This window comes from Prionailurus bengalensis, chromosome B3 (assembly GCF_016509475.1).
Source record: "Prionailurus bengalensis isolate Pbe53 chromosome B3, Fcat_Pben_1.1_paternal_pri, whole genome shotgun sequence".
NCBI classification, from domain to species: domain Eukaryota; kingdom Metazoa; phylum Chordata; class Mammalia; order Carnivora; family Felidae; genus Prionailurus; species Prionailurus bengalensis.
In genome coordinates this window covers 49,056,985-49,084,188 of record NC_057355.1, presented here as the reverse complement: position 1 = coordinate 49,084,188, position 27,204 = coordinate 49,056,985, and the positions used below count along the sequence as shown (strand labels likewise).

General features: G+C 37.2%; 1 protein-coding gene across 1 annotated transcript in view; it reads right to left on the bottom strand.

Annotated features, from left to right (window-relative positions):
* The window catches only part of PRTG (protogenin), a 129,522-nt gene that overhangs the window by 19,061 nt on the left and 83,257 nt on the right, over positions 1–27,204 (bottom strand). The window contains exons 12-14 of the mRNA XM_043555363.1: positions 2,821–2,916; positions 1,983–2,169; positions 941–1,068 (exon numbers count right to left, since the gene is read on the bottom strand). Of these exons, the coding sequence (XP_043411298.1) occupies positions 941–1,068; positions 1,983–2,169; positions 2,821–2,916 (411 nt within the window). The remainder of the gene's footprint in view (positions 1–940; positions 1,069–1,982; positions 2,170–2,820; positions 2,917–27,204) is intronic.

Sequence of the window (27,204 nt, the reverse complement as noted above, 5' to 3'; positions counted from 1 at the left end):
TTTAGGACTTTTGATATTGTTTTGCCAAACTGGTAACTAGAAAAGTTTACAATTCCACCAGTAGCAACTGCCCATTAAATATTGACTCTCATACCCTGTTTAGGTATTGAATTTAAACTACATTTATTACTAAAATATACAGAATATATATTTAGCTGATCCAGGAAGCCACTGAAGGAAATACTTCTGAGACCAAAATATTTAGTTATTCTCCAAAAAGTTGTGAATCAGTGAGTTTACAGGGCAGACTTTAGACTAATGATTTGTATCTGGGAAAGCAGTAAAGTCTTGGGATTTTAGTTGACTCCAGTTTAATATGAACAAAAGTATGAAGAGCTGGGTTTTGGTACCACATCACATATGGGAATACAGCCAAAACCAAAGTAAAGGGGCCCTATGTTCACTGGAGTAAATGTCCTTCCTTTGTTTCTCTCAGCATAATTAGAACAGAGCCGCAATGGTCCTTATATAGATCATCCATTCCTTTACCTTCATCCTAGAGAAAAGGAAATGCAGTCCCACAGACATGAAATACCTCAGCAAGAGGCACAGGCAAGCTACAGAAATGGTGCTCAGTCAGGGATCACATTCACTGCACTGTGCACATAACCTACCACTCACATTTGCTCTAATGTGGGCTCCTAACATCATTAAATACGCTATTTCCTTCCATTTTTAATTATTTGGGTGCAGTCTTGAATAGCACACCTGATTTTAGAAAATTTAATGTTCCCTAAAGAGAGGGGCTAGACTTAAGCCCATCTACTTGTGCAATACATGCGGTAAGAGGAACTTTTGAAAAAATATATAATAAAAAAAATAAATTTCAAAAGTTAAGAAACAAAACAAATGCATACAGGTCAACCAAGGTGGCAACAAGGGTAGTATCTTTTTTAAAGCGACACATATATATTTTTACACATTTAGATAACTGTTTTACCTTCTGGAAGCGTAGAATGGTAGACAACAGGGCTCCAGGGACTGGAAAGCTGATCCACATGCAATCGTACAGCAAATTCATATTTGGTGTTGGGTTCTAGACCCTGAACTAACATGTGAGTTTCTGATCTATAATAACAAGCAATGAAGTTGTTAATGCTGGTAGTGCATTGTTTCTAAAAGATTATCAGTATTTCCAGTCAATATAGGTAAAGCATACTGTTCTTATTTATCACCTCATTTTCTTTAAAACAATTTTTTAGCCTAAAAGAACAATCTCATTTGACTATTAAAATACTACATTTGGTATTATCCTATATAAATTAGCCTACAAGTTGCCTCTCTGAAAGGAAACTAGGAAATTAGCAGTATAGAAACGTCCCAATACAAAATGATTTCCTCTGAAATACTACAAGTCAAATCATTCTTTTTTTAAAGTTTATTTATTTTGAGAGAGAGAGAGCAAGCATGAGTGGGGGGGTAGAGAGGGGCAGGTGGCTGGGGGCGGGGAGGGGCAGAGAGAGAATCCCAAACAAGCTCTGTGCAGGCAGCCCCTGAGGTGGGGCTCCATCCCACGAACCTTGAGATCATGACCTAAGCTGAAACCGAGTCATACACTTAACCAACTGAGCCAGTCAGGCACCCCATCAAATCATTCTTTTAAATCATAATGATGGGCATCTTTCTAACTATAACCAAGAAAACAGAATACTCGTTTTATTTTTTGATGCTAGCATAAAAATGGTCTTTTGTTTCTTCCTTTATGCTAACTTTAGCCACTTGAAAGTAATACTAGCTTCTCATCTAATCTTACTGCATGAGGCTGGGGAAACAACAACAAAAAATCATTTACAGAAACTGTCAAAAGATACAGTTTTCAGAACTCGATATGGTAAAGATGCAAAACTCCCAGCCATTTTATAAGTAAGGGAAGTCCTGAGACAAGTGCTTTCAGGTAAAGCTTAAGCTGGCCGAAGATGGTAAGAAACAAGTATGAGTGGGGAAAAGAGCAAAGAAAAACACTATTAATAGAAGCTACATACGTTTGAAGGTATAGAACCAAAGAAGCGTTCTGCAGGCCGACAGGGTTACAGCGGATGGTGTAGTTAATTATTTGTGCAGTGGTGAACGCAGGCCTCCTCCAGTGCAGGAAGATGGAAGATGAGGTGTTAGCCTTCGCATAGAGATGGTGGGGTGGTGGTGGAGGAGGAACCATGCGATCACGAACAGCTATTGAAAAAGACAATGTTACTTTACTGCATGGCATAATATTACTATAGAAAGTGGCAAAATGATAAAATCATAACTCCCCACAATATAAGTTGGCTGTAGTCTTTCTTCCACTAAAGTGGTTCATAGATACACCTAGAGATGTATCATTTAATTCTCAGCAACTCTTCCATGAGTTAGAAAAGGAATCAAATATTATCAATACTTAGATTGTAAAACAGAAGCACTGAGAAGTCAAACTACCAGCTTGAAACATCCAGAAGGCCAGCAATGGACTTAAAATTAAACCCAAACCCTCTTTAGTAGCAATAAGCCCTAACAGGTCTTAGCACAAGTAAAACTGAACAGAAATTGGAAGAAAGTATTAGCCTCAAGCTAAAAGCAGAAGGTATTCAGGGTTATTTTTCCCAGTTAAATTTCTAATGGTCTTTTGCTTGCAAAAGTAAAACACGTTCTTATAATTAAATACATCTCACTTAAATATTTATTTTGAGCAGGTACTTGCTGAAGATAACTATGTTAGGCACCATGGAAGATATAAGACCACCAACGATTCCAACTAGTAATGAGACTTAAATCTACAGAAGGAAGAGGGGAAAAAAGACTGTGAACCATACAGAGTTAAAATGTGCTACCATAACTCTTACTTACACACGCATCCTGGAGTGCTGACTGTCTGGTCTGCCTGATAGCCATCTTCTATGTTGTTGTAAGCCAGTAGCCTCACGTGGTATTTTCTTCTGGGGTCTATAAAGAAACTGACAGGTAATAATTTGGTCCAGCCTTCTAGATATCACCAAAAGTTCTAGAACCTTTCTAGATTTTGGCTTAAAAATCTTCTGAATGCCTCACAGTTTGAGATGTTTTTTTTCCTTTCCCTATCCTATATAGTGACTCAGCAATTCACCTTAGTATGACCTTGCTAGTGTGACTATTAGTTATTTAAAATTTTACTTAACCTCATTTCAGATAGTAACATTACCACTATTACTCTTCCTCTTCCTCCTCCTCCTCAACTGACCAGAGACAGATTCTTGATTCTAAAAGGCAACCTGGTGGATCACTTATAAGAGGTTACATGACATAGAAGTTTTTTGTTTAGTTACTTGAGGGTGGCTAACTTGAAAGCATGGAAATCAAAGTGAGACTATTTCCCCTCAAAGGTAAGAAGAAATACAATCGTCATCCCTTGATACCTTTAAAAATTTTCATAACCATGCGTTATTTATCTCAATGTGTGCCCCTTCCAGAATCTGATTTTCTTTTTTTTTTTTTTTAATTTTTTTTTTTCAACGTTTATTTATTTTTGGGACAGAGAGAGACAGAGCATGAACAGGGGAGGGGCAGAGAGAGGGAGACACAGAATCGGAAACAGGCTCCAGGCTCCGAGCCATCAGCCCAGAGCCCGACGCGGGGCTCGAACTCACGGACCGCAAGATCGTGACCTGGCTGAAGTCGGCCGCTTAACCAACTGCGCCACCCAGGCGCCCCCAGAATCTGATTTTCAAGCTGACCCCTAAATTCACCAAGAAAGAAGAGCTGGAGCTCCCTCTACTGGTGTTCCTTCACAGTCACAATATGAAAACCAAATTCCATCCCATGCACAAAAAAACAAAAAAAAATTTCAGGTTTTTGAGGATATAAATGGTTATACATTTTAAGTGATACATTTTAGAACATATTCAAGAAGTTTAATGATACAAATTATATTTCAGTATGACTGTTTATTATAACATTTAATTATAGAATACTTACTTGGGACAAAAATAAACACTACTGAGAAATACTGTATTTTTCTCCCCCAGCTTTGTTGAGGTACAGTTAACAAATAGAAGTTGTATATATTTAAGGTATACAAGGTGATGCTTGACATATGTATACATTGTGAAGTGATTACTACAATTGAACTCATAAACATAGCTATCATCTCACATAGTTACCATTTTGTGTGTGTATGTATATTGAAAACAAGATCTACACTTTTAGTAAATCTCAAGTATATAATACAGTATCGAAAGCTATTATAGTCCCCATGCCATGATAGTACTTAAGATCTCTAGAACTTATTCACCTTACATAAGTGAAACTTTGCACCCTTGAGCAACATCTACCCATGTCCCCCACCCCTGAGCCCCTGGCAATCACCATTCTACTCTCTGCTTCTATGGGCTCAACTGTTTTGGATTCTGCACATTAGTGAAATCATACAGTAATTGTCTTTCTGTGTCTGGTGTATTTCACTATGCATAATATCCTCTAAGGTTCGTTCATGTTGTGCAAATGGCAGAATTTTCTTCTTTTTTTTTTTTTAAGGCTGAATAATATTCCATTGTGTACATATGCCATGTTTTCTTTATGCATTCACCTGTCAGAAGACATATAGGTTGTTTTTATATTTTGGCTACTGTGAAAAATGCTGCAGTGAACATAGGGGTGCAGCTACCTCTTCCAAGATACTGATTTCATTTCCTTTTGATATATATCCAGGAGTAGAACTGCTGGATCATATAGTAGTTATATTCCTAATTTTAATGTATTCCTATGTAATACTTGTCTAAATTATAATAAACGCAGAAATACATTCTACATTTCATAAGGGAAAAATCATCCTTTATATACATATCTCCAATGTGGAAAAACTTAGACTAAACAGATAAAAATAATTGTAGAGTGAATTTAAACATTTAAAAATCCAAAAATAAAATGTAAAGTTTATTAAAATTTTCAAAATAATTTAAGAGTTTGTACATTTAAAAACTGATATATTCTAATATTTAATATTAAAATGCATTAAAAGGAGAACAATTTATACAACTTAGAACATTTCTATATTTATTAAAAAGTAGGAAGACTAATATTTGATTATACTAAAAAAATGCTTTTTGAGACATTATCTCATTTGAGTACAACAAAATTCTATAATATATATGTTATTCCCATTCTATAAACCGTGGTACCAAGGTATTGACTAGATGTCCAGGGTTACACAAAGCTAAACTAAGATATTTCTATGACCAAGAACATATAGGGTCCTTTAAATTTACACAAATACATGGACTTTTGTCATAACAGGTAAGTCTGTCTCCTTAGAATGAATTTTAAAATAGAAATATTTTAAAACATTTTATAAAATAATTGCAGAAAACACAGAAATATATTTGGATTTCATTACTCAATGATTTCCAACATTTAGCACTAAAATTCTAAGATTCAAAGATTTCTGTTCAGATTAATGGCTACTTAATTTTTTTTTTAATTTTTTTTTTCAACGTTTATTTATTTTTGGGACAGAGAGAGACAGAGCATGAACGGGGGAGGGGCAGAGAGAGAGGGAGACACAGAATCAGAAACAGGCTCCAGGCTCTGAGCCATCAGCCCAGAGCCCGACGCGGGGCTCGAACTCACGGACCACGAGATCGTGACCTGGCTGAAGTCGGACGCTTAAGCGACTACGCCACCCAGGCGCCCCAATGGCTACTTAATTTTAATCTGTGTTCTTTCCTTCCTCCTAACATACTGCTAAACTCCTTAGTCAACTGAATCCTGAGTGTCATCTTACAAATACTCCCTCTGAAGGGGTACAAATGGAATTCATTTGGCTCTCTGCAGTCTAGTTCTTCAAACATATTTATTGTCTCTACTCAATCAGAAGAGTGTCTTTAGGGAAGTCTCCTGGGAGTGGGACATGATGCCAGGAATTAGGAAATACTGAAAAGGAAGGATGGATGAGACAGAGTTTGACTAAAGTAGCTCACATTCTCAAGAAGCCAGCCATGGATACGGCCAGCTCTCACAGAAAGCTAATTTTTTTCAAATATTTATTTATTTTTGAGAGAGAATGAGAGAGACAGAGAATCCCAAGCAGGCTCTGCACTGTCAGCTCAGAGCCCAATGTGGGGCTCAAACTCACGAACCATAAGATTACCTGAGCCAAAATCAAGAGTCAGACACTTAACCAAGTGAGCTATCCAGGGGCCCCACAAAAAGCTGATTTTGATGAGGGTTATGAGTCTGGGTGGAGAGATTAATCTTTTTTTCCACTGTGCAAACAATCAATCAACACTTCATGAATATTTCTCTTCAACGGTTATTTTTAGTCCTAAAATTGATTTCATTTTCCCTTTTTCCTCTTTAAAAAAACAAGCTGCCTACATTAAATTCTAAACCCCAAATTCACCTTTTCTTGTTGATCAGACAGAAGAGACATATGTATCCTGAGAAAATGAAAGAAAAGAGTTGCTCCCTGAACACACCCAGCACCTGTATGACCCACTCAGCATAGACTCTATAACCAGCCAGCATGAGGAGGTACAGTCTTCTGGTGCCCATCTGGAAATCACCAAGTCACCAGAGCAACCATCTCAGTGCTGGGTTCCTTCCCCTGCTCGTTTCCATGAGATCAGGAAAAGGCAAGTTATTAGACTAGCAAACCAACTACATCAGGTGCATGAGATTCCTTTGTATCCACACACACAAAAGTACAAGACCCAGGATAATTTTGCAAACGGTTTTAGCGGAAAAAATTAGAACAGAAGACATACTATGTGGAAAAAAAAATCTGAGAGAGAAAATCCATTTAATGTTTGTTCACATCTGATCAACTCTTTATGCTTTTCAAAGAATCTCATTTAAAAAAATAAAAGTGACAGGTTGGGGACCATACTGAGCAGTGGGCCATGTGCATTTGCCATGTGCTCCTGTAAGGCTTTAAGAAATAGGACTCCAACCTCAAAATCTAGTCGCTACATAATTTTGGTTTGTTAATCCAGAGACCCTGGAACAACATGGCCCATTTTTATGCATCATTTGTTAGAAATTTGATGTCATGGACCCAGGGAACCAGAGCCCTCAAATAATAATGTCAAGATGAACATTATCAGGCCATAGAGTTATCAGCTAAGAAAGAAAACAGAGGACACCTACACAATGAAAACAAAATTAAAGTAAAAAAAAAAAAAACACAAAACATCTGTTAGGACCAACTTATTAAATATAGTTAAATGCATAAGTAATATACCTTAGCATAAGTAGCACAAGTACTCAAAATCTACAGTTCTGAAAAGACCCTCCATTGCATGGGGAAAAGACCCAGGATCAACACTGAAATGACACAGAGAACCAGTTTCCAAGGCCTGCTAACGGCCCTTCTTGAGTCAATCATTGCCACATATGTGGTGCTTGGTTACATGAGACTCAGCAGACTTAGGCTATATGTGGTTTAGGGGGAAAACGGCAGAGTCAGGAAGAGCAGCCACAAAGAATAGTACAGGCCTTCCCAAAACCCAGTGAGGGAAAAAGGAGAAAGGGAGAGAGTTGGTCCCATTTGCTTCAAAACTCAACACAAGGGGCATAAAAACCACTCATGAGAGTTAATGGTCTCAAGAGTGATGGCTCAGATAGGTAGTACTTGGATTTATGGTTAACCTTGCTTAAAGATTTAGCAATATATAGAGATGAAAGATCAAGACAGAAAGCTCAAATTAACACTAATCTCTAGTGAGTGTCAGCTTAAGTTAACATGACCATGGTCCCAGCCAGAATAACTTGTACCTTTTATTACGAAGTCAACCTTTGGCAGAAAAATGAAGATCTCCTTCCTAAAACATTGTTATGGCTACACCCCTTCTCTTTTCTCCTCTGGCTCTAGGACTTGCCTCACCTTCTTTACTTTCTGATTCATTCTCACTACCAACCCTTCCACCCTGGTGTGTTTCACATCAGGAGGCGTCACAGGTATCAAACAAACATTTATCAAGTACCTACTCAAAGTCAGGCACTATACGAAGACTCAAGGATTAGGAAGCCATTTTAATTGCTTTTAATTTCAGTCTACCAGAGTATAGACTGGCAAATGAATATTCTGTATGTATTATTTACTAACCATACAGTCTTGAGCATATTTTTTAGTTTGCTAAGCCTTGTTATTTTCATTTGGAAAATAGAGATACAATCCCTTACAGGGATTTTAAGAGTCCCAAATGAAATTATGCCTATTAAAAACTCTGTACAGTTCCTATAATTAGTAAACGTCCAATATTATTGTTGTTATAATAATGAGGAAAGTTGCCCAGGAGAGCAGAAAAGATTCTACCAAGAATGTGGTGCACTTAAACTTGGGAATCATCTTTGTGAAGGTAAATAAATATACAGGCATGGTCGAGAATCCAGAATGTCAGTAAATTAGCTGTTAGCAAATACTAATGCTGAGCTCCAACTATTCTCTGTCCTCATTAATATTCCCTGGTTTGGGGAGCAGGAAAAGGTTCCAAGTATGTGTCTGACATGTATTTATGATTGAAAGAGTTATGTTCTGTGTTTATGGTCACTAAGAATTCTTGCTGTTTTGGTAACCATGTCACATGGTATATAACACTCTCAGTTTCAAAACCACCTTCACCCACATCTTTCATGTTAATTTAATACTCTCTCATCTGCTAACAAAGAAACTACCTGATGATATAAATTCTTTGGGAAACAACGTAATAGATTTCTTCCCTAATGGAAGAACAGATTGTTTTATGAAATGGAAATATGGAAGTTTGAGGACTAGCATTACGAACAGCAAGCAGATGGAGACAACAAATTCAGTTAATTATAACCAGTTTTAACAATTAGGTATTTATTACCTTCAGTGACTACAACTCAGAGCAAGAAAAAAAGTTCAATAAAATGAGATTTGCCATAATGCCAAAATCTTTTAAAGATGTACTGATCAAGGACCTAAAATCCATTCTAAAAGCATATGATTTAACAATAATTGCACATTAATGGTATCTTTAGACATTTTAAGTAACCTTCAAAAACTGTGCTATAAGAGACCCAATTTTCATTGCATACATGTTCCGAAAGACCACAAAACAACAAAAAACTCAGGTCTTCAGTGCTTTACCTGAATAACTTGCATTTCTCTTCTCTAACACTAGATGGCATTTATGTGCCTGTATGGAGAGTGATGGCCTCCACTCAACCAGCTAGTGAAGGTGGGAGCCATTCAGGTACCAGCTAAAACTATGAGTGAGCAATTCAAAACAGGTATGCATGATATACGGCTGTTGCTTAGAGTTTCACCAAATGAAGGCCTGCATGAAATGCAAGGCAATGAAAAGAAAAAAGGGTGCCTTGGATTAGTATTTGTCATATATATGAATATTTCACATGGAGTTTATAAAACCCTGTAAGCTAGGTTATTGCTTTTGTCACCCGACCTCTATAGAGAAGGATGCTGAGACAAACAGAAGACAACTTTCCTAATGACTCAACGCTACTTGGAAGCTAAGATACAGTCTAGCACAATCCTGACGGTCTGCACTGTCAGGCCCAGGCTGCCTGGATTCCAATTCTAACTTGGTCACTACTGTGCAACCTGAGGGAAGTTAATTTCTCTCTGTACCTTGGTTAAAATCACCTGTAAGATAGCTATGATGACAATAACACAATCTACCTCTCGAGGCTGTTAGGAAGAGGAAATAAATTGATTCACAAAGTTTTTACAAGAGTGCCAACGTATAACAAAAATGTTATACTGATGAAAACATTAATAGTAATAAAATAATTATTATCAGCAACACATAACTCCAAATCCCTGCTCCCTCTCAGGGAGAAGGGCAGGCTGGCATAGTGATTAAAGGTACAGACTCTGGAACCAGACTACTTGGGTTTGAATTGAGTTTCCTCATCTGTAAAATGGAAATTGAATGGGTTTATATTTGTAAAAAGCTTTTTTTTTTTTTAATTTTTAAATGTTTATTTATTTTGAGACAGAGAGAGACAGAGCATGAACAGGGGAGGGGCAGAGAGAGAGGGAGACACAGAACCGGAAGCAGGCTCCAGGCTCTGAGCCATCAGCCCAGAACTCGACGCGGGGCTCGAACCCACAGAACGTGAGAACGTGACCTGAGCTGAAGTCGGACGCCCAACCAACTGAGCCACCCAGGTGCCCCTGTAAAAAGCTTTTTAAAATGCCTGGCACTTAGTACATACTTTTCAGTAATAAATAAATAAATGTAGAGGAGAGGGCTGGTTTGAGAATTAGGGGATTTGGATTTTAATCTTCGATTTTGTAGCTGTGTGGCTTCAAAGGCAGTCTCCTGGAACTTGGTATCCTCATCTTTTTTTTTTTTTTTAATGTTTATTTACTTTTGAGAGAGAGAGAGAGAGAGAGAGAGAGAGAGAGACAGAGTGCAAGTGAGGGAGGGACAGAGAGAGAGGGAGACACAGAATCTGAAGCAGGCTCCAGGCTCTGAACTGTTAGCATAGAGCCCCATGCGGGGCTTGAACTCAGGAACTGCAAGATCATGACCTGAGCCGAAGTTGGACACTCAACCAACTAAGCCACCCAGCCGCCCCTCAGTTTCCTCATCTTTAAGATTAGCAAATTAAAATAATCAGTTTGTTTCAAATTTGTTTCCATAGCAGTGTGTTAGGGGAGCTAAGACAAAGGTACAAATAATTATGCAAGACAGGAAAAACTGCTACAAAGAGATCTGTTAAAGCTCTAAGGGAATTAAAAAAAAAAATTAACAAAAAAAAAAAAAAAAAAAAGAAAGGGGCGCCTGGGTGGCGCAGTCGGTTAAGCATCCGACTTCAGCCAGGTCACGATCTCGCGGTCCGGGAGTTCGAGCCCCGCGTCAGACTCTGGGCTGATGGCTCAGAGCCTGGAGCCTGTTTCCGATTCTGTGTCTCCCTCTCTCTCTGCCCCTCCCCCGTTCATGCTCTGTCTCTCTCTGTCCCAAAAATAAATAAACGTTGAAAAAAAAAATTAAAAAAAAAAAAAAGCTCTAAGGGAATTCAAAAGAAGGAGAGGTTACTGGTAGTTTTGTTTTGTTTTGTTTTGTTTTGTTTTTTAGGAGAGGGAGACTTCACTGAAGAAGTGCATGTGAGGACAATTTAATTTTTATAGTAAGCACAGGGAAGAAGAGAGAAAGGCCAAGGATAGAATATAAGCAAAGGCTCAGGGACAGGAACATGTGGATCAGGGATGAGTAATGGGGAAGAGTTCAATGAAGGGTGCATGAGTGAAAGTCATGTAGAATAGTTAGGCTAAGGGTAGATCTCAGAGAGCTTTGAGAGCCAGGCTAGCCATTGTGGATTTTGTTATACATACACACAAGATGGCTTGACTAAATGGAATTGTTGAAAGAAGGGATTAATGAGAAGGAGTCTGAAAGCTCCCAAGTTTCCAGCCTGTGTTGACCAACAGAAATAGAAGAAGATATGCTTGGAGGAGCCAATGACATGCTGAACCAGAGATGCCAGAGGGACCAAGTGGAGGTGACCAGGGTTGTAGGCTGGAGCAAGTAGTGAGGATGGAGAACGACATTCAGCAGTCATGTACACAGAGGACGGGGTACCAAGGAGAGAAGAGACAGCAGGGACTAGAAACCTAGGTGTGAGATAGGAAGTGGTGTTAAGAAGTCATGAGGAAAACCCGGAAGGTATAATATCACAGGAGTTATGAGAAGAAGATTGGTTGGCAATGTCCAGTGCTATAGAGAAGTCACTGAGGGTAAAAGTGATATCTGGTATTTATGTCGTTTAACAGAGTAAATTCATCAGGAAGGGGTGGGGTTGAGGGGGTAGCAGAAAGGAAGCGGTGGGACGCTGGAGGCACAGCAATAAAAAGCAGAATGTAAATAAAAATGCATTATCTTCTGATATGCAGTATCATCAGATACTGAAGTATCTTCTGAAAATAAAAATGTTTACAGTGGTATCTAGCTCTATGTGGTGGCAGAATTTTTAGTTATTCTGGTTCTTATATTTCTACCTGCTCAATAATAAATATGAATTTCTTTGGTAATAATAAAACAGTACTTTATATGTATTATCTTAAATGATCTTATAACAGCTCTATATATTAAGAATTTTTTTTATAGACAAGGATACCTTCTATGTAAGTAAATTAGCTTTCATTTCAAAATTAACCACTCTTCTATACAGAATATCCAAAAATGTATTTCAAACTTCCCAGATCCTTTAGTATGTCAGAAATAACCAAAACTTGTTTTGATTCTTCAAAATCATCCTTATTAGCATCAATTACTATAGCTTCCATAGCAAAGAGTGGTTGGTTGGTTTGTTTTTAACTTATTTTTGTTGACCTTCACCTCCAATTCTGCTTCTGGGCCTATTTTCTGAAAAGCCAGGGGCCCTATAATCACTAATGTTTGAGAAGCCAGATAGCAAAACATGTCGGAACATGTGTAAATTAAGAGAACACATTCTGACAAATGGCATCGTTTCTTACTGAGTGGCTTCATGACTTAAACCTTTTTTGTGACTCACTTCTGGGTTTTAGGTGATCTTTGAAGTAGGCCCGGATGGGGTGGTTGATATTAATATATATTCAAAGTAGCCAAATACACAGAACAAAAACAGAATAATCAAGAGTTGTAAATATTAAAGAATAAATTAACTTTAAGGAGAAAACATTTAAGAATTCCAGTCTTATCAGATTTTGATCATTGTTCTGTCCTTAAACTTCTCTAAGTACAAAAGGTAAAAATCAACAGACTCACTTGGGAAGTTTCCACACCATACCTTCTTCCAAACACTATGGAGGCCAAGTGTTCTCTGATGGAAGATAAACTCAGACAGTAAAACTGACAGACATCAATTCAAACTTTAGTGTTTTGCTCTAACACTAACATTTCCAGAAGTCTGGTCTCCTGGAAAATGCATAATAGAAAACCATTATTTACAAAGTATTTAGCTGTGGACCAACAGAAGGACAGAGTGTTGGCGTCATGAAAACCAGGCCTGTTTGCTTGAGCTGTTGTGTTGGTGAGGTTCCAGAAGCCTTCAGAAGAGCCAGGCCAGAGTGGACAAGTCCAGGGTAGATAAATGAATCGAACACCTGAGGTCAGGACCATGAAAAAACGTTTACCTGACATGAATAAATACACCTCTGACATCATTTCTAAATTTCAAATATGAGTAAGACTTAATGAATTTTATTCCCCATTCTTCCAGGGAAAACTGATCAGGTGGTGGGGAAAATAATTTTCCTGAGACCAAAGGAAGATAAAACAACTTCATCTACTTTGGGACAGTCCCTGTCACTTGGCTCAAGTTAGACGTGGAACACATTTGATACAATGTCCTAGGAAAATACAAAGCATTATTTTAAACATCGCCATGCACTACCTTAAATGATTTACGTAAAATACCACTAAAGAAAGCTTTGCTTATGTTAGCCACAACGTGTCACACTTAAGATGGCTTCAGAGTATTAAAAAAATGTATCAAATAAATTAGACTATATATGCAGAGGTAAGCAGCAATCTGAAAATTTGCTGATGTAAAGTCACTGCATGTGAAGTCTGGAAATGTTGAATTAGGAAATGCTCAGAATAAGTGACAAAGGTGAAATTCTGAAGGATGAAGCCTAGTGTCTGGCCCGATGTACATTTTTAATTTAATCTTTTGTGTTACAAGGTTTTGTGCAGGCCTTTTCAGGGCCATTGTTCCCCTGTGGTCTGACTGGAGAGCCCCTTGGTCTGGCTAGCCAGGGTGACTGCACTGCCCCCAAGCCTGTCCCTCCAACACAATACCCCCCATATAATTATTCAGAGAAGAGGCCAACAGTATGACTGCTGTGACACCTGGGTCGTGGCCTCTGACACAGGATCTGGGGCCAGCCCAAGTCTGGTCCAGCAGCAGAGGAGCAGGAAAAATGCTAAGGGGGATGGGTGGGAAAGGAAAGCAGAGTGAAATACTCTGCTTTAAAATGTGATGTTTAAACACACAGTAACAAAAACACAAATCACATGTGAACAATGTGATTCGCCTTCAAGTTATCCAAACGTTGTTAGGTTTGTACATGTTTCTCCCATCCGAGAAACTGAGGGAGAAACCCTAGGGACATGAGACGAGCAGGCCTCTTTCAAGCGGGAATTCTTTGTCTTCTGTCATCAAAGTTAATTCATGGAAAAAGTTAATTCGTGATGGTTAAAACAATGCCTGACAGGAGGGTGCTATACGCTGATTTAAAAACAGAGGTTTTCAGCTAAAAAAAACAACTATAAATTTTACTTTAAGCCTTGATTAAAAATTTCATCCTCCTTTTGTTTATAAACTGAATCTCTGTAAGGCATTGTTAATGATAAACATTTTTCCTATCACATTATAAATTTAAAGGAGTTTGATTATGCTCACTATGCTGAAATGTTGTAAGTCTGCCCTGTGATAATACAGAATATTTGAGTGTAAAATGACACAACGGCAGATGGAGTGGGCACTCCCCCACTCTCCAACCTACCCTGCATGTTCTGGGTAACACCTTTCTGTGGAAGCTGATGGTAGAGTATTTGTCTAAACCTGAAATGACTCAGTGCCTTTTGTTCTGCCCCCCTGAAGGGCCTTAAGACAAATAACACCTCTCACTCCCAGTGAAAACATCCCCTCTCCTACTGAGTGTAGGATAATTTAGAAGAAAGTTCTTTGTACATGACATTTGAGAATCCGTTTCCTACCAAAATAAGTATACCCTATTGATAATCTCTATTTTAAAAACCTCCCCCCGCTCCCTAAAGACTGGGATTGTTTTGCAAAATCCAGAAGCAAATGGCTTTTTCGATCATACTTTGTTCACTAATATTTTGTTCATGTTATTTTCTGAACATGCGATTTCATTTTTATACATCTATCAGGCTTTCAAGACTTCTTGTAACAACTATTTTTCATCTTTGACAAATGCATTACTTGAGGCTGTCTGGATAAGAAATACGTGGTGCTGAAGATTCCTACCTGAATGTTGTCATGAACGTTGCTGATTTACATCCAAACCCTGAAAAATGAATCTCCCACAAACACGGTTTTTGATCTTTTATGTTCTTTTCTTATGATACCCCTTTCCCTTTATGAATCCCTGCAGAAGAAAGGCACCTCATTGGTCCAATTTTGCAAGATGAGACAGCAAAGCCACCACATCATCAGTTAATGGAATGATGTCAATGGTTGATACTTCCTTTGGGGTGGGGAGGAGAAAAAGGAACACTTCAAAAGAGCAGCGGCTTCATGGTCCCCAAATTTATGATAGCTTTATGTGAACAGTACTAATGAGGCTGGTCCTTTAAGTCCTGAATAACTTAAAAATGAATAAAATGGAGGGGCTCCTGCCTGGCTCAGTTGGAGCATGCACCTTTTGGGTTGTGAGTTCAAGCCCCACATTGGGCAGAGAGCTTACATTTTTAAAAAAATTAAAAAAAAATTTAATGAATAAAAAGCAGTAATTGCTGATTATAAGAATTTATAAATGTAAGATGAAAATGTCTTAGAATGGTAGAGTGGATGCAGCCTCCTAGGACAACTTAAGGGGCTGTAAAATTTACAAATAAAGTTTACTTAAGAAAATGAAACAAATTCCTTTAATCATGTTGCTATTTCTATCCCGAGCAATTCTTATACTAAAAACATCCAAGTACTTGACTTCTGATACTGTACTCGGCTTGGCATTTGTTTAAGTAGCTGCTCTGTCTGCCAGCACACTCACGCTGTCTGTCTCACATACATCACTGCCTTACAAACAATATTTTTATAGACTGACAGAGAGAGCCTATTCATGACAACCAAACTTCCCCTGAAGCCACGAAATAAATTTCCTTCCAGGACTAACATTTCTCTGTTTCACTGTCATGGGCTCGCCATGCCATTTTGACCCTTTTGTGAGGCAACATGAAAATACCATCTATCATCTCCTGAACCACGGCGACTTGGTCGGAGGTGCACAGTTTCATTGCAAAAACATCTGTGGTTTGATAACCATTCCCCCAAATCTCAGCCCTCAGCAGTAAAAAGCATGCTTACAAGATGGGAAGGATGCAGGTAGACAGCTTGAAACCAATCTTAAATTTCTTCTCAAGTGGGAAATGCAAGCCAGCGAAGTATCGGCCTCATCAATCATAGTGATAAAACACAATTGTTATTTATGGATGCCTCCTTTAGAATTCACAAGAAGCACTGTTACAACAATTTAGTTAAACTTTGCTGAATGTATCACTCTGAAATCAATGTTAATGTTAGCAGATAAGGGAATTCTGGGAGTTTTTTGATACAAGCAGGTGTAGGTCATTACCATGTTAATTGCCTATAAACAGCCTACTCAAATTTTATATAAGCCTTAAATCTTTCAGGTATTAAGACACTGAAGATCACTGAGGTACTGGAAAGTATTCACTGTATCTTAAAATGGTTTTCAACACATGTAATAGAGAATCTCAAATAACTGAGCATACAGAGTTAAATCAAAAGGATTTTCTGATAAATAAAACATTGAACAGAAGATCCAAGGTTTCTTATACTTAATATCTGTTATTTCAAACAATATCTATTGTTTTAACCATGTGCATCGTCATGGTTAACACATCCCTAATTTGGAGAAACTGATTAAAAACAGAATACTGGGCGTGTTTTACCTTTTAAATTATTTTTTAAACATTTTGATGATATGCTTTATTATTCTCTTACTTGCATGTGCAAGTAAGTGAACACACACATTTTCTTTTGTTGAGCCATCATACTTCACACCTAAACACTTGGACATGCTTCTCCTGAGGGCAAGGACATTCTCTCCTACATAACCATAGTACCATTATTAGGTCCAACAAATTTAACAATACCACGATTTAATCTAATATAGAACTCATTTTTGAATTTCCCCAATTGCTTCCAAAGTGTTCTTTAAAATGCTCCCTTCCCGGGTTGATGGGGGGTGGGAGGGAGGAGAGGGTGGGTGATGGGTATTGAGGAGGGCACCCTTTGGGATGAGCACTGGGTGTTGTATGGAAACCAATTTGTCAATAAATTTCAGAAAAAAAAAATAAATAAAAAAAAAATAAAATGCTCCCTTCCCACCAACACAACTGAGAGTCACATACCGCACGTCATTATCTCCTTCATCCAGAATTGCTGCTGTCCTTTTCCTACCTTTCCTAACAACGACTCTTTTGCAGAATCCAGTGTAGATGTTTTGGAGAATATCTCACAAACAGGGTTTATCTATTTGTTTCCTCATTATTAGATTCAGACTCAACGTTTTCTTTTTTTGGTAAGACTACTACATCAGTTAGATTATGACTTTTTATTAGGACAATAAAAAGAGAAAAGCACATATTTTGAAGATTCTTGAAAGATTTCTAGAAATATCTGATTTTTTTTATAAAACAAAAAAGCTTATTCATTTGTTTTTTTATGGGTAATTGGGTTTTTTTATTAGTATTTTAATTTATACCCATGTAGTTAGCATATAGTGCAACCATGATTTCAGGAGTAGATTCCTTAATGCCCCTTACCCATTTAGCCCATCCCCCCTCCCACAACCCCTAGAAATATCTGACACTTTCTATGTAAGTAATGCAAATGCAGATTTCTTTTCCAAAAAAAAATTCTCAATGAGTCACACTGAACTGCCAATTTGTAATATGCACACAGCATGGGAATAAAGCATACAATGAACCAGGGCCACACAAGTGTGCCAGTGAGTCAACGTGGGAAAGAGAATTAATACAATCCCTGTAATTTCTCAGAACAGAAATGTGCATTAGCAAAATGAGAACAAGTGTCTCCTTACTTCTTAAAGTTTCCAGAGGTTTGAAACGTAGTTTCTATAGTTTTGTGGAATCAGAATTGAGGCCCATCTGCCAAGATTTTTCTTCTGAGACAAAAGGTCATTTTATGAAAAGAATGGGAATGTATTCAAGAAAGGGAAACACACTAAAACCACCCTAATTGGCCATCCAGATGGAGAAAGGTGAAAGTTCAAAAAAATTATTTTAATTGTTTCCTCCACTAATATCTCTAGATCATTCAAAACCCTGTAACTTGTCAAATGATGCTAGAAGCCACAGGAATCTACTTTCCTTATTATGTTAGGCCCTTGTCAAGCATAAGTTATATGGTTTCGATACAGATTCATAGAGAATCTCCAACAATTTGAGAATATAGAGTTTTTCTGGAAATACTGCATTTTGGGAATTTAATTAATATATTATTATTTATTTTTATCAAAAATTTTGTTTTAATGTTTATTCATGTTTGAAGGAAACAGACAGAGTGAGCAAGCAAGCAAGGCTGAGCAGAGGAGGGGCAGAGAGAGGGAGACAGAATCTGAAACAGGCCCCAGGCACAGCCTGTCAGCATAGAGCCTGATGTGGGGCTGGAACTCCCCAACTGTGAGATCATGATCTAAGCTGAAGTCACTTAACCAACTAGCCACCCAGGCACCCCTATTACAATTTTCTCTGAAACAGGCTCCAGGCTCTGAGCTGTCAGCACAGAGCCCGATGTGGGGCTCGAACTCACCAACTGTGAGATCATGATCTGAGCTGAAGTCGGACACCTAACCAACTGAGCCACCCAGGTGCCCCTATTACAATTTTCTTCTAATAATTAAAATATCCTATGCCCCATAGCTAGCAGTCTTTGTGGTTTGTTTTGGTTGCCAGGAAGCTCACAGCGAAACTTACAGCTGCATTTCTAGCAACTGTACAGGACCTTATGGCATGCAATAAAGAAGCCAATATCCTGGTTTCATCGGTTTTCCAACTTTTACTTACCTTTGCTCCAATTGATTCACGTAGGTATAGTCAATTAAAAAAATACTGTTTTTTTCTCATTAGGATCAAATATTTGTTACAGAAAATTTATAAAACTCAGACAAGCAGAAAAGAGGAAATAAAAATAAAATATCCTAATACCAGAACCCAGATAGCACTTTTAACATTAGGTTGTATGTTATTTTCATTCCCCTTTCTATTCATATACACACATACAAAATATTTTTTTTATTTATAGCCTGCTTTTTCCACTTAATATACTGTGAACAAATATTCATGTTATTAAATATTCTTCTAAAATATTCCTTTAAATATCCACATTTATCCAAACTGTATGGATGTACCACAGTTTATCTTACTAAACCTCTGTAGCTGAATATTTAGGTTTTATCCAGCTTATAGCAATTACAAATGACCCTGCAGTGAACATCCTCACGGTTAAATTTTTTTTTAACATTTATTTTTTGAGAGACAGAGTGAGAGAGGAAGGGGCAGAGAGACAGAGGGAGACACAGAATCTGAGGCAGGCTCCGGGCTCTGAGCTGTCAGCACAGAGCCTGACATGGGGCTTGAACTCACGGACTATGAGATCATGACCTGTGCCAAAGTCAGACATTCAATCGAAGGAGCCACCCAGGTGCCCCAAACATCCTCATGGTTAAATGTTTGTGCATGTTCATTATTATTTTATCATGATAGGTGTATACTAACGGAATTACTCTTTTAAGAGTATGCATATTACAGCCCCCTCCTTTAGTGTTACTCAGTCATGCCTAAAAAGTTGTGAATCAATTTACACTTTTACTACTATGAATGTTGCTTAATCCCAAACCCTTACAAACACGGAGCCTTATGTCACCAATTCTTTTTTTTATTTAGTTGAATTTTGTGTTTCTGTACTGAGTCACTCCAAATCTTTCTTCAAAAAAGATACAGGAGATACATACATCTGAAATGATGACTCATTGCTTCTCGGCCTTTTGGCTACGATCAGGTGTGTGAAATAATGACTCTAGATAGATATATTTATACTATCTCCCAGAGAGATACATACACTGTGGTAATCAGGCAAACTGTGCTGCCTACAGTCTGCACAGGCTTCTTAAGTTATCATTAACATCTTGGCATGCCGAGAAAGCTAAGATGCCATTTTAACCTTCAGCTGAAGCAAGAGTTCTAGTCTCTATATTAAACCAAGGTAAAGATCAGTGGAGTCCGTTATCTTGGCTACTGCAAGAGGCCTCCACTTATGTAGGGCAGCCTACGTTGTCTGGGATGTTACCCAAAGTCTTTCAAGATTTCAAATACTTTAAGATATTTGAATAGAAATATTTATAAAGAGTAGAAAAATATGTAAAATTTCAATAAACTCTACCAGCATTATGTTATCACACCAGCTTATCCAAATCAACTGATAAATCAGATTCTTTAGATAGTAAGATACTCCAGTATTTAGCCTCTTCTGATGATTTAGTCCATGACTATCATTTATGCTATGCCTTCTTTAATTCTTTCATTATCCCAATCAGGGTCCTTCACCCAGTTAAACTGTTATCCTTCAGATACTAATGAAACATCAGTTTGTCAGGGAAATCTACCCTAACCTCCACCCTCATGCTATTTAGTGTCCGCTATAACATGGTCTTATAACTCCCTATGCTTTTCCATCACAGCGCTTACTAAAGCTTGTAATTATGATTTCTGTGGTGATTTGGCTATTTCCTCTTCTAGACTGTATAGCTTTATAACTGGGTAGTTACTTAGAAATACCTGATGCAGTAAGTTAGAACAGTGGTCTCCAAATCTTTTTATTTCACCTTCCAACCATAAAATATTTTTCTAGCATGCATATTTATAACATATATACCTTTATTTATAACATATACATGTATTACTGTCCTGATATACTATGCATGTTATGAAATAAACACATGCAAATATTTTTAAAGGATAAGCTACCAAAATATTTCCTCCTGTAATGGCCTGTCTTACAGCTCCCATCTACCTTATGGAGTGTGTAATTAGTACAAAGCTTAAAATTTTATTTGCATTAAGTTTTTTTTTTTTTTTTTTAAAGAACAGGCTTAAAACAAAAACAAAACAAAACCAACAAGTACAATTACAGCTTTACAACTAATTTTTTTTTTCTATCCACCCTGAAGTTTCTTTCATGTGCTAATGGTAGTATTTAAAAAACCTCTTCTCCTTTAACTTACTTAGATCTTTAAGGACCTCACACATTTAAAGACTTTTTACATTCACCAGAAACTTCCACAGTGGTCTGAGGGCTGACAAACAGTATGATTAATGGACAGTATTGATTTAATTTTCTACAAGAGTTTTCCGTTCTATAAGGAAAATTGTTCGTAATTCACATCAAACTTTTTGCCATGTTTACAGATTCTTAAAAATAGAATAGAAAGCGTAGTGAAGTTTTTCCTTCATTCAAAAAACACCATTTGAAAGTTCTAGCCTATAAAACAATCAAGAGCTGATCAATATCTTCCTAAGACCAAGGAAACTGCTTTTATTTGTCACCATTTTAATGAGGTTTTACCAGCACATATTGAAAGGAAACAGGAAATAAAACAGTAAATCAGTTTAATAAAGAAGCTTCAAAACATAAATACAAAGTGTTGTAGAGAACAATGGGATATTTTACAAGAAAGATACATAAAGATTCAGTATAAAGTTTCTAGTTAAAAACCATTAAAGAGATGTCAAAGTCTTTAGATAGTAAATTATTAGGTTTCTTCAAATGTCTTAGCAAAAGGAACCAAACCAAAATTTCTTTTTCTGGAGACAAAGAGTGGGACTAATTTTGTTCTCAGGGACTTTTTATACTTTGTATCTGAAGAAAAACTTAACATATAACAGCAAAACAACTACTGATTCTCATTCTCATCCATATTTTGATAGTACCTTTAAAAAAAAGAAAGTCTTCTGCTGTTTCGCTTTCCGTAAAGGACAGATATTTCAAATGGAAATTTAATTTAAGGGAGTCAACAGGCAGGGATCTTTGCTGGGTAGAAAAGGAGACCAAGAAGGATGCTTTGCCCAGGGCATCCCTGACTCAAACTATTCTAACATCAGACCCCAAACTTAAATGACATGAGACTCAAAACTGGAAACACATCACGAATGGTATTTCACTTTATAGACTAGTAAAAATAAAACAACACACTGCCACTTGAAATAATGGAACTTCCTTATCCTGCTTATTTTCTCCATCTCCACAGGAGCCTTACTTTAGGGCTCTTTTCAGTCAGGCATGTGAACGAGGTCCGCAAGTACTGTAAATCTTTACCCAGAGCCAAAGGTCATAGGGTTATCTGTGCTATGTAGTTTTAGGCTAGATGATTTTCTTTACTCTTTTCTTTCTTTCTCCTTTTTTTAAAGCAGGAAAACAAAACAAATGCATATTAATCAGAGCAAGCTAATTTAGGTACTAAAAAAGTTCCTCTTCTACAGATAAACTGCTTTCTCAAGAATCCACTAAATACCAACTTTTCAGGCATTCTACAAAGAGAAACCAGATGTAACAGAGCCCCCCTCCCCACCTCCATTGTCTGCTAGAAAACTTGCCACACAGCTGCTAAAGCAGTAAAACAACTTCAAACCTACATGCATTTCGTTCTTGGGGGGAAAAAAAAAACAACAACTTGGCTTTATCTTAAAAAATAAAGGGTGGGGGGAGTAGCTGTTTATCAGTTTTGTTCACAAATTACACTGCATTTAAAAACAAGACAGATGTTTTTCACAGAGTGTACATGTTTTAGAGCATTTTGGAAAGCTGATGACTATTCAAGACTAAGAATATAAAAGCCCAGGAAAAATCATCAACATTCTTTTCTCAATTATTTTTAGGGGTTTGATATGGAAAGGTGAACTTTATTATTTTTTTAAAGATGGTAAAAAATATTTAAGAAAATGCAGGCATTTATTGCAGCCTTCCGTCTCTCTCTCTCCAAAATGATCTTTCTAAAGTGAGAAATAAAATTGTTTGGTATAACGTCCCATAGGATGCCATCACTACAATTCTGATACAGTACAATATACAGCAAAAGAATACAAGGCACTGATTCTTTCAGGAGGCACTGTCATTTTAATGCTTTTCACCATCCTCCGAATTTAAGGGGCAAAAATGCAAATTATGGTAGTAGTGCTATTGCAGTGTAAAATATCTTCTGTAATTTGTTACAAGATTGAGTTTGGAATTTGCCAACTATACTTCTCCCATGACACAGCAGCAATGATTTACCTGATCTTCTTTGCTTCTTTCTTACTTAAAATTCCTCTCTCTTTTTTTTTTTTTTTGTGGCAAGTAAGAGAAACTGATAAATGTTTAGAACTGCACCAAATTAAGATTCTAAGTATGACCTTATCTATATGGAAACTATACAAAGAATTTCAGTTTCCCAAGGTCTAGGAAGGTGATTTTTAAAAAGGACTGCACTCCAAGTGATTAACACAGAAAATGAGAATGTTCAAAGTTTCACATAGTAAGAGAAATTTCAATGAGATTTGTTGGATGTACCTCACTTTCCTGAAAATGACCTAACGTCCTTTGCTTTACAGCTATGCTGACAGAGGTTTCTTCTGCTTAAGTTTTTTTCTCAGTTTCTTTCGAGGTAGCTAAAGCCAGAAAGATGCCAGGTCTCTTGGAGCAGGACTGCATCAGTATGCAGCCTTAATTCCAGCTGTACACTGATTCCCCATTTCAGATCTTCTGAAATCTAAACATATATTAAGCTGCTACAGTAGTACACCAACCTCAACTCAACATGATCAAAACTCGACTCAGTATCTCCCACTTCCCCAAACCTGGTCTTAATCCTGAAAGCCCTACTCCAATTAAAGTTCCATCCACCCAGAGCTCTTGGGAATCATTCCAACCTATTCCTCTCCTTAATCATATTTATAAAGAGCTACTAGTTACTGAGCACTTAGTCTGTACCAATACAATGTGCGAGAGTTCCACATACACTAGCACATTTAATCCCCAACATCCTAGACATTTACAGCAAATTGAGGATCATGAATGCAGAGTGACTTCACCATGATCACATTCCTGGTGGGTGGGGAGCTAGGACTCAAATTCTGGCTATCTGATCTCAAAACCCAGGCTTCTATTTTAATTTCTAATGTATATACACTTAAGCTGACCTTTTTTGGTGTACAGTTTTACTTAACAGATGTACAGATTTGTTAACCTCCACCACAATTTGGATACAGAATTCCATCACATCAAGAAACCCTTTTGTGGTTCCCCTTTGTAGTTAAATCCTGCCCTTACCTCTACTCTATAGCAATCAGCTATATCTAATTCTGACTTTTCAAAGATGTCATATAAAGGCAACCATGCAGATTACAACCTTTTGAGACTGGCCTCTTTCACTCAGTATAATGCCATTGAGATTCACCCACAAATTGCTGCAAGCAGCAATATAGTTCATTGCTTTTTATTGCTGCATATTTCAATTGTATGAATATACTGCAGCTTGTTTATTCACCCATTCACCCATTGGAGGACATTGATTGTTTCCAGTATTTGGGGTGTAATGGAGCTACACACTTGTGTATAGGTTTTTGTGTGAAAATACATTTTCATGTTTCTAGAGGAAAGACGTAGGATGGGACTTCTGAGTCGTATGACACAGACATACTTCACTTAAAAAAAAAGGTACTAAACTGTTTTCCAGAGTGGCTGTACCATTTTGCATTCCTTCAATAATGCATAGGACTTCCAGGCATCCTGCATCCATGTCAGCACTTGTTATTGGCAGTTTTGGCATTTAAACATTTTTCAGTCATTTTAATAGGCATGTAGTGGTAGCTTATTATAGTTTAAATTGTTAAATTTTCATTTATTTCCCTAAAGGCCAATGATGCTGAATATCTTTTCATAGACCCCTTAGGTGTCACTACTGTATCTGAAGCCCTCCCATCAGGCCATAGGTAGCCATAGGTAACCAGTTAAGTCCTAACTGTTCTACGTCCAAAACAACTTCAGTCTGCCTTATGTCCAATAAAGTACTGCTTTAGCTCACATTCTCACCATCATAGATTATTTCAACAACCATCATATTGCCTTCTGGCCCTTACTCACTGCATTTTCTACACCTATCCCCAACACTGTCATTACCATTTAGCTTTCTAAAACAAGCCATGTTCTATTCTCATTTAAAAACCTTTGATGGTTCCTCATTGCTTGTGCTGTAGGACAAAGACCAAATCAATTATTAGGGTACACAGGACTCTTAAAACATGGGTCCTGTTCAACTCTATGGCTTCAGTCTCTACACCTCCTACCTATGTAACCCCTGTTTTAGCCATAAAACCACCAATGAGGCTACTTCTTTAATCTTCTTTTTTGTACACTGTAACTTCCTGTAATTGGAATGATTTTCCTCCATTCTTTACTAGGCAAACCACTCTCCATCATATGGTAAAAATTAGCCATTTATCCTTTGTGCTTCTAGAACACTCTGATTATACCTCAATTTTGTCTATTAGCACATTTTCCTATGAATGCTGATAGGTCCTTCATGCTCAGCCTAAATGCTTTAGAAGCAGGCATGCCATCTTAATGCTCACATTCTCTGTTCCCAGTACAGGATCTGATACAGAGTATGTGCTTTGAAAAAATATACACTAATTTTTAAATTTTAACAATAATGGAAAATAAACCTAACTTCCACAATTAGGATGGGTAAACTTTATTATGAAAATTTTACGAAACAACACATGACAATTACGTTGGTATAGACAGCAATCTCATGTCATTAAACCAAGTTTTGTGAAATATATATTGTATCAACACTAAAATGAGAAAATTTGCACTTTTAATTAGCTCTATCTTCTAGGCAATGTCTTCAAGAGGTGTTAGGAAAAGAAATCACACAAGTCAAAATTGCATGCTACAAAGACGGTTTCAATTTTGTAATTCATTTACTGGTAATTAATTTGCATGAATTTAAAGTTAACTGTAGCCCATTATCAGTAATTTCTAAATTGAGTTCATCTTCTGATTTGCAAGGCCACTGAGCTTCTGTGTCCTAAGCCTGTCCAAAAGAACAACCAAGCAAGCATAGAAGTGTCTTTATCTGAGGCCTATGGAGTTCCATAAAACACTGTACTCACTGTATTCACACAGTGTTAACAAGGGCTTTGTAAACAGTATTGTAGCTCTAAGAGCCTATACTAAAGCTCAATGATAGCAGCTGAATGGACTCAAAAATATTCTTCTTTTGAGTGACCACTAAATGCTCTCACATTCACATTGTGGCTTCAAAGAACAGTTGATGTTATGGGTTTATGGAATCCATGGCTATATTTCCTTTATTTTCTTGTTCATTTAAAAACACAAAATGTAATTAACTTGGCAATATCACAGTTGCCTAAAATGAAATGTACCAAATCAAGAGTAATTAGGTATTCTGAGGGGGACAGAATACATCATTAGATTTGTGACTGCATGCCTCTTGAGAGCTGACGCAAGCAAAGGAAAGGAGAAATTAAAACACTTTAACACAGTTACAGAACTGACTTAAAGACAAGCATAAACCAAACATCCAAATACCTTCACTTTATAAAACAGTAGGGTATGTGTGTGTGGGTATACACATATACACATGTATATACATGTATATGTATATACACATACATAAACATATACATACTTATAGTTATGTTTATATATATAATATACATTTATATATTTTTTATACAGTGATTATAGTTTCCAAGGGTTGAGTATAAACTGATTTAAAACAATAGAACATGCTATTTTCTGAAGAAATCTTTATTATTTGTGTGCATGAAAACTGCCATGTACAATGGGACTGCAGCAAACAGGGAAGGTAGACTTTTGTAGCATCTCTGAACCAGAAAGGAAGTGAAAAAGAAAGCTCACAAAAACCTCCTCTTTCAGGGAAGAGGCAGTTCTGAGCTGTTTCACATCTTCCCTCTCCGCGTTAAATTTTACACACTGCAACAGAAACATATTTCTAAATATAAATCTAATCAGGTCACTTGCTTGCTTAAAATCATTTAGTGTCTTCACACTGCCCTTAGGATAAAGCCCAAATTCCCTCATGTAGCTTAGCAGGTACTGGCTTCACTTTGTGCTCATATAATAATACTTCATTTTCTCTGGAACATGGTCCCCCTCACTTCCTGAACAACTCAAGTGAATTTCACCATTCTGTGACCATCTCCTGGGTTCTGTCCTTCTCTCTTTGCAGAGGCAGGTTTACTATGAAGTTGTGAGGCTTAATTTTCAGAACCCTTCACTTGTATGAAGCCTACACTTACAGTGTACAAGGCCATGCACCAACAGTATACTTTTAGATTATTGTTATTTTATTATGTATTTCTTTACTAGTTCCCATATAACCTGTACCTGCCCCTGACCCCTTGCCTAATGAGTCCTACTCATCCTTTAGATTTCAACCTAAATGTTACTTCTTCCCGGAAGCCA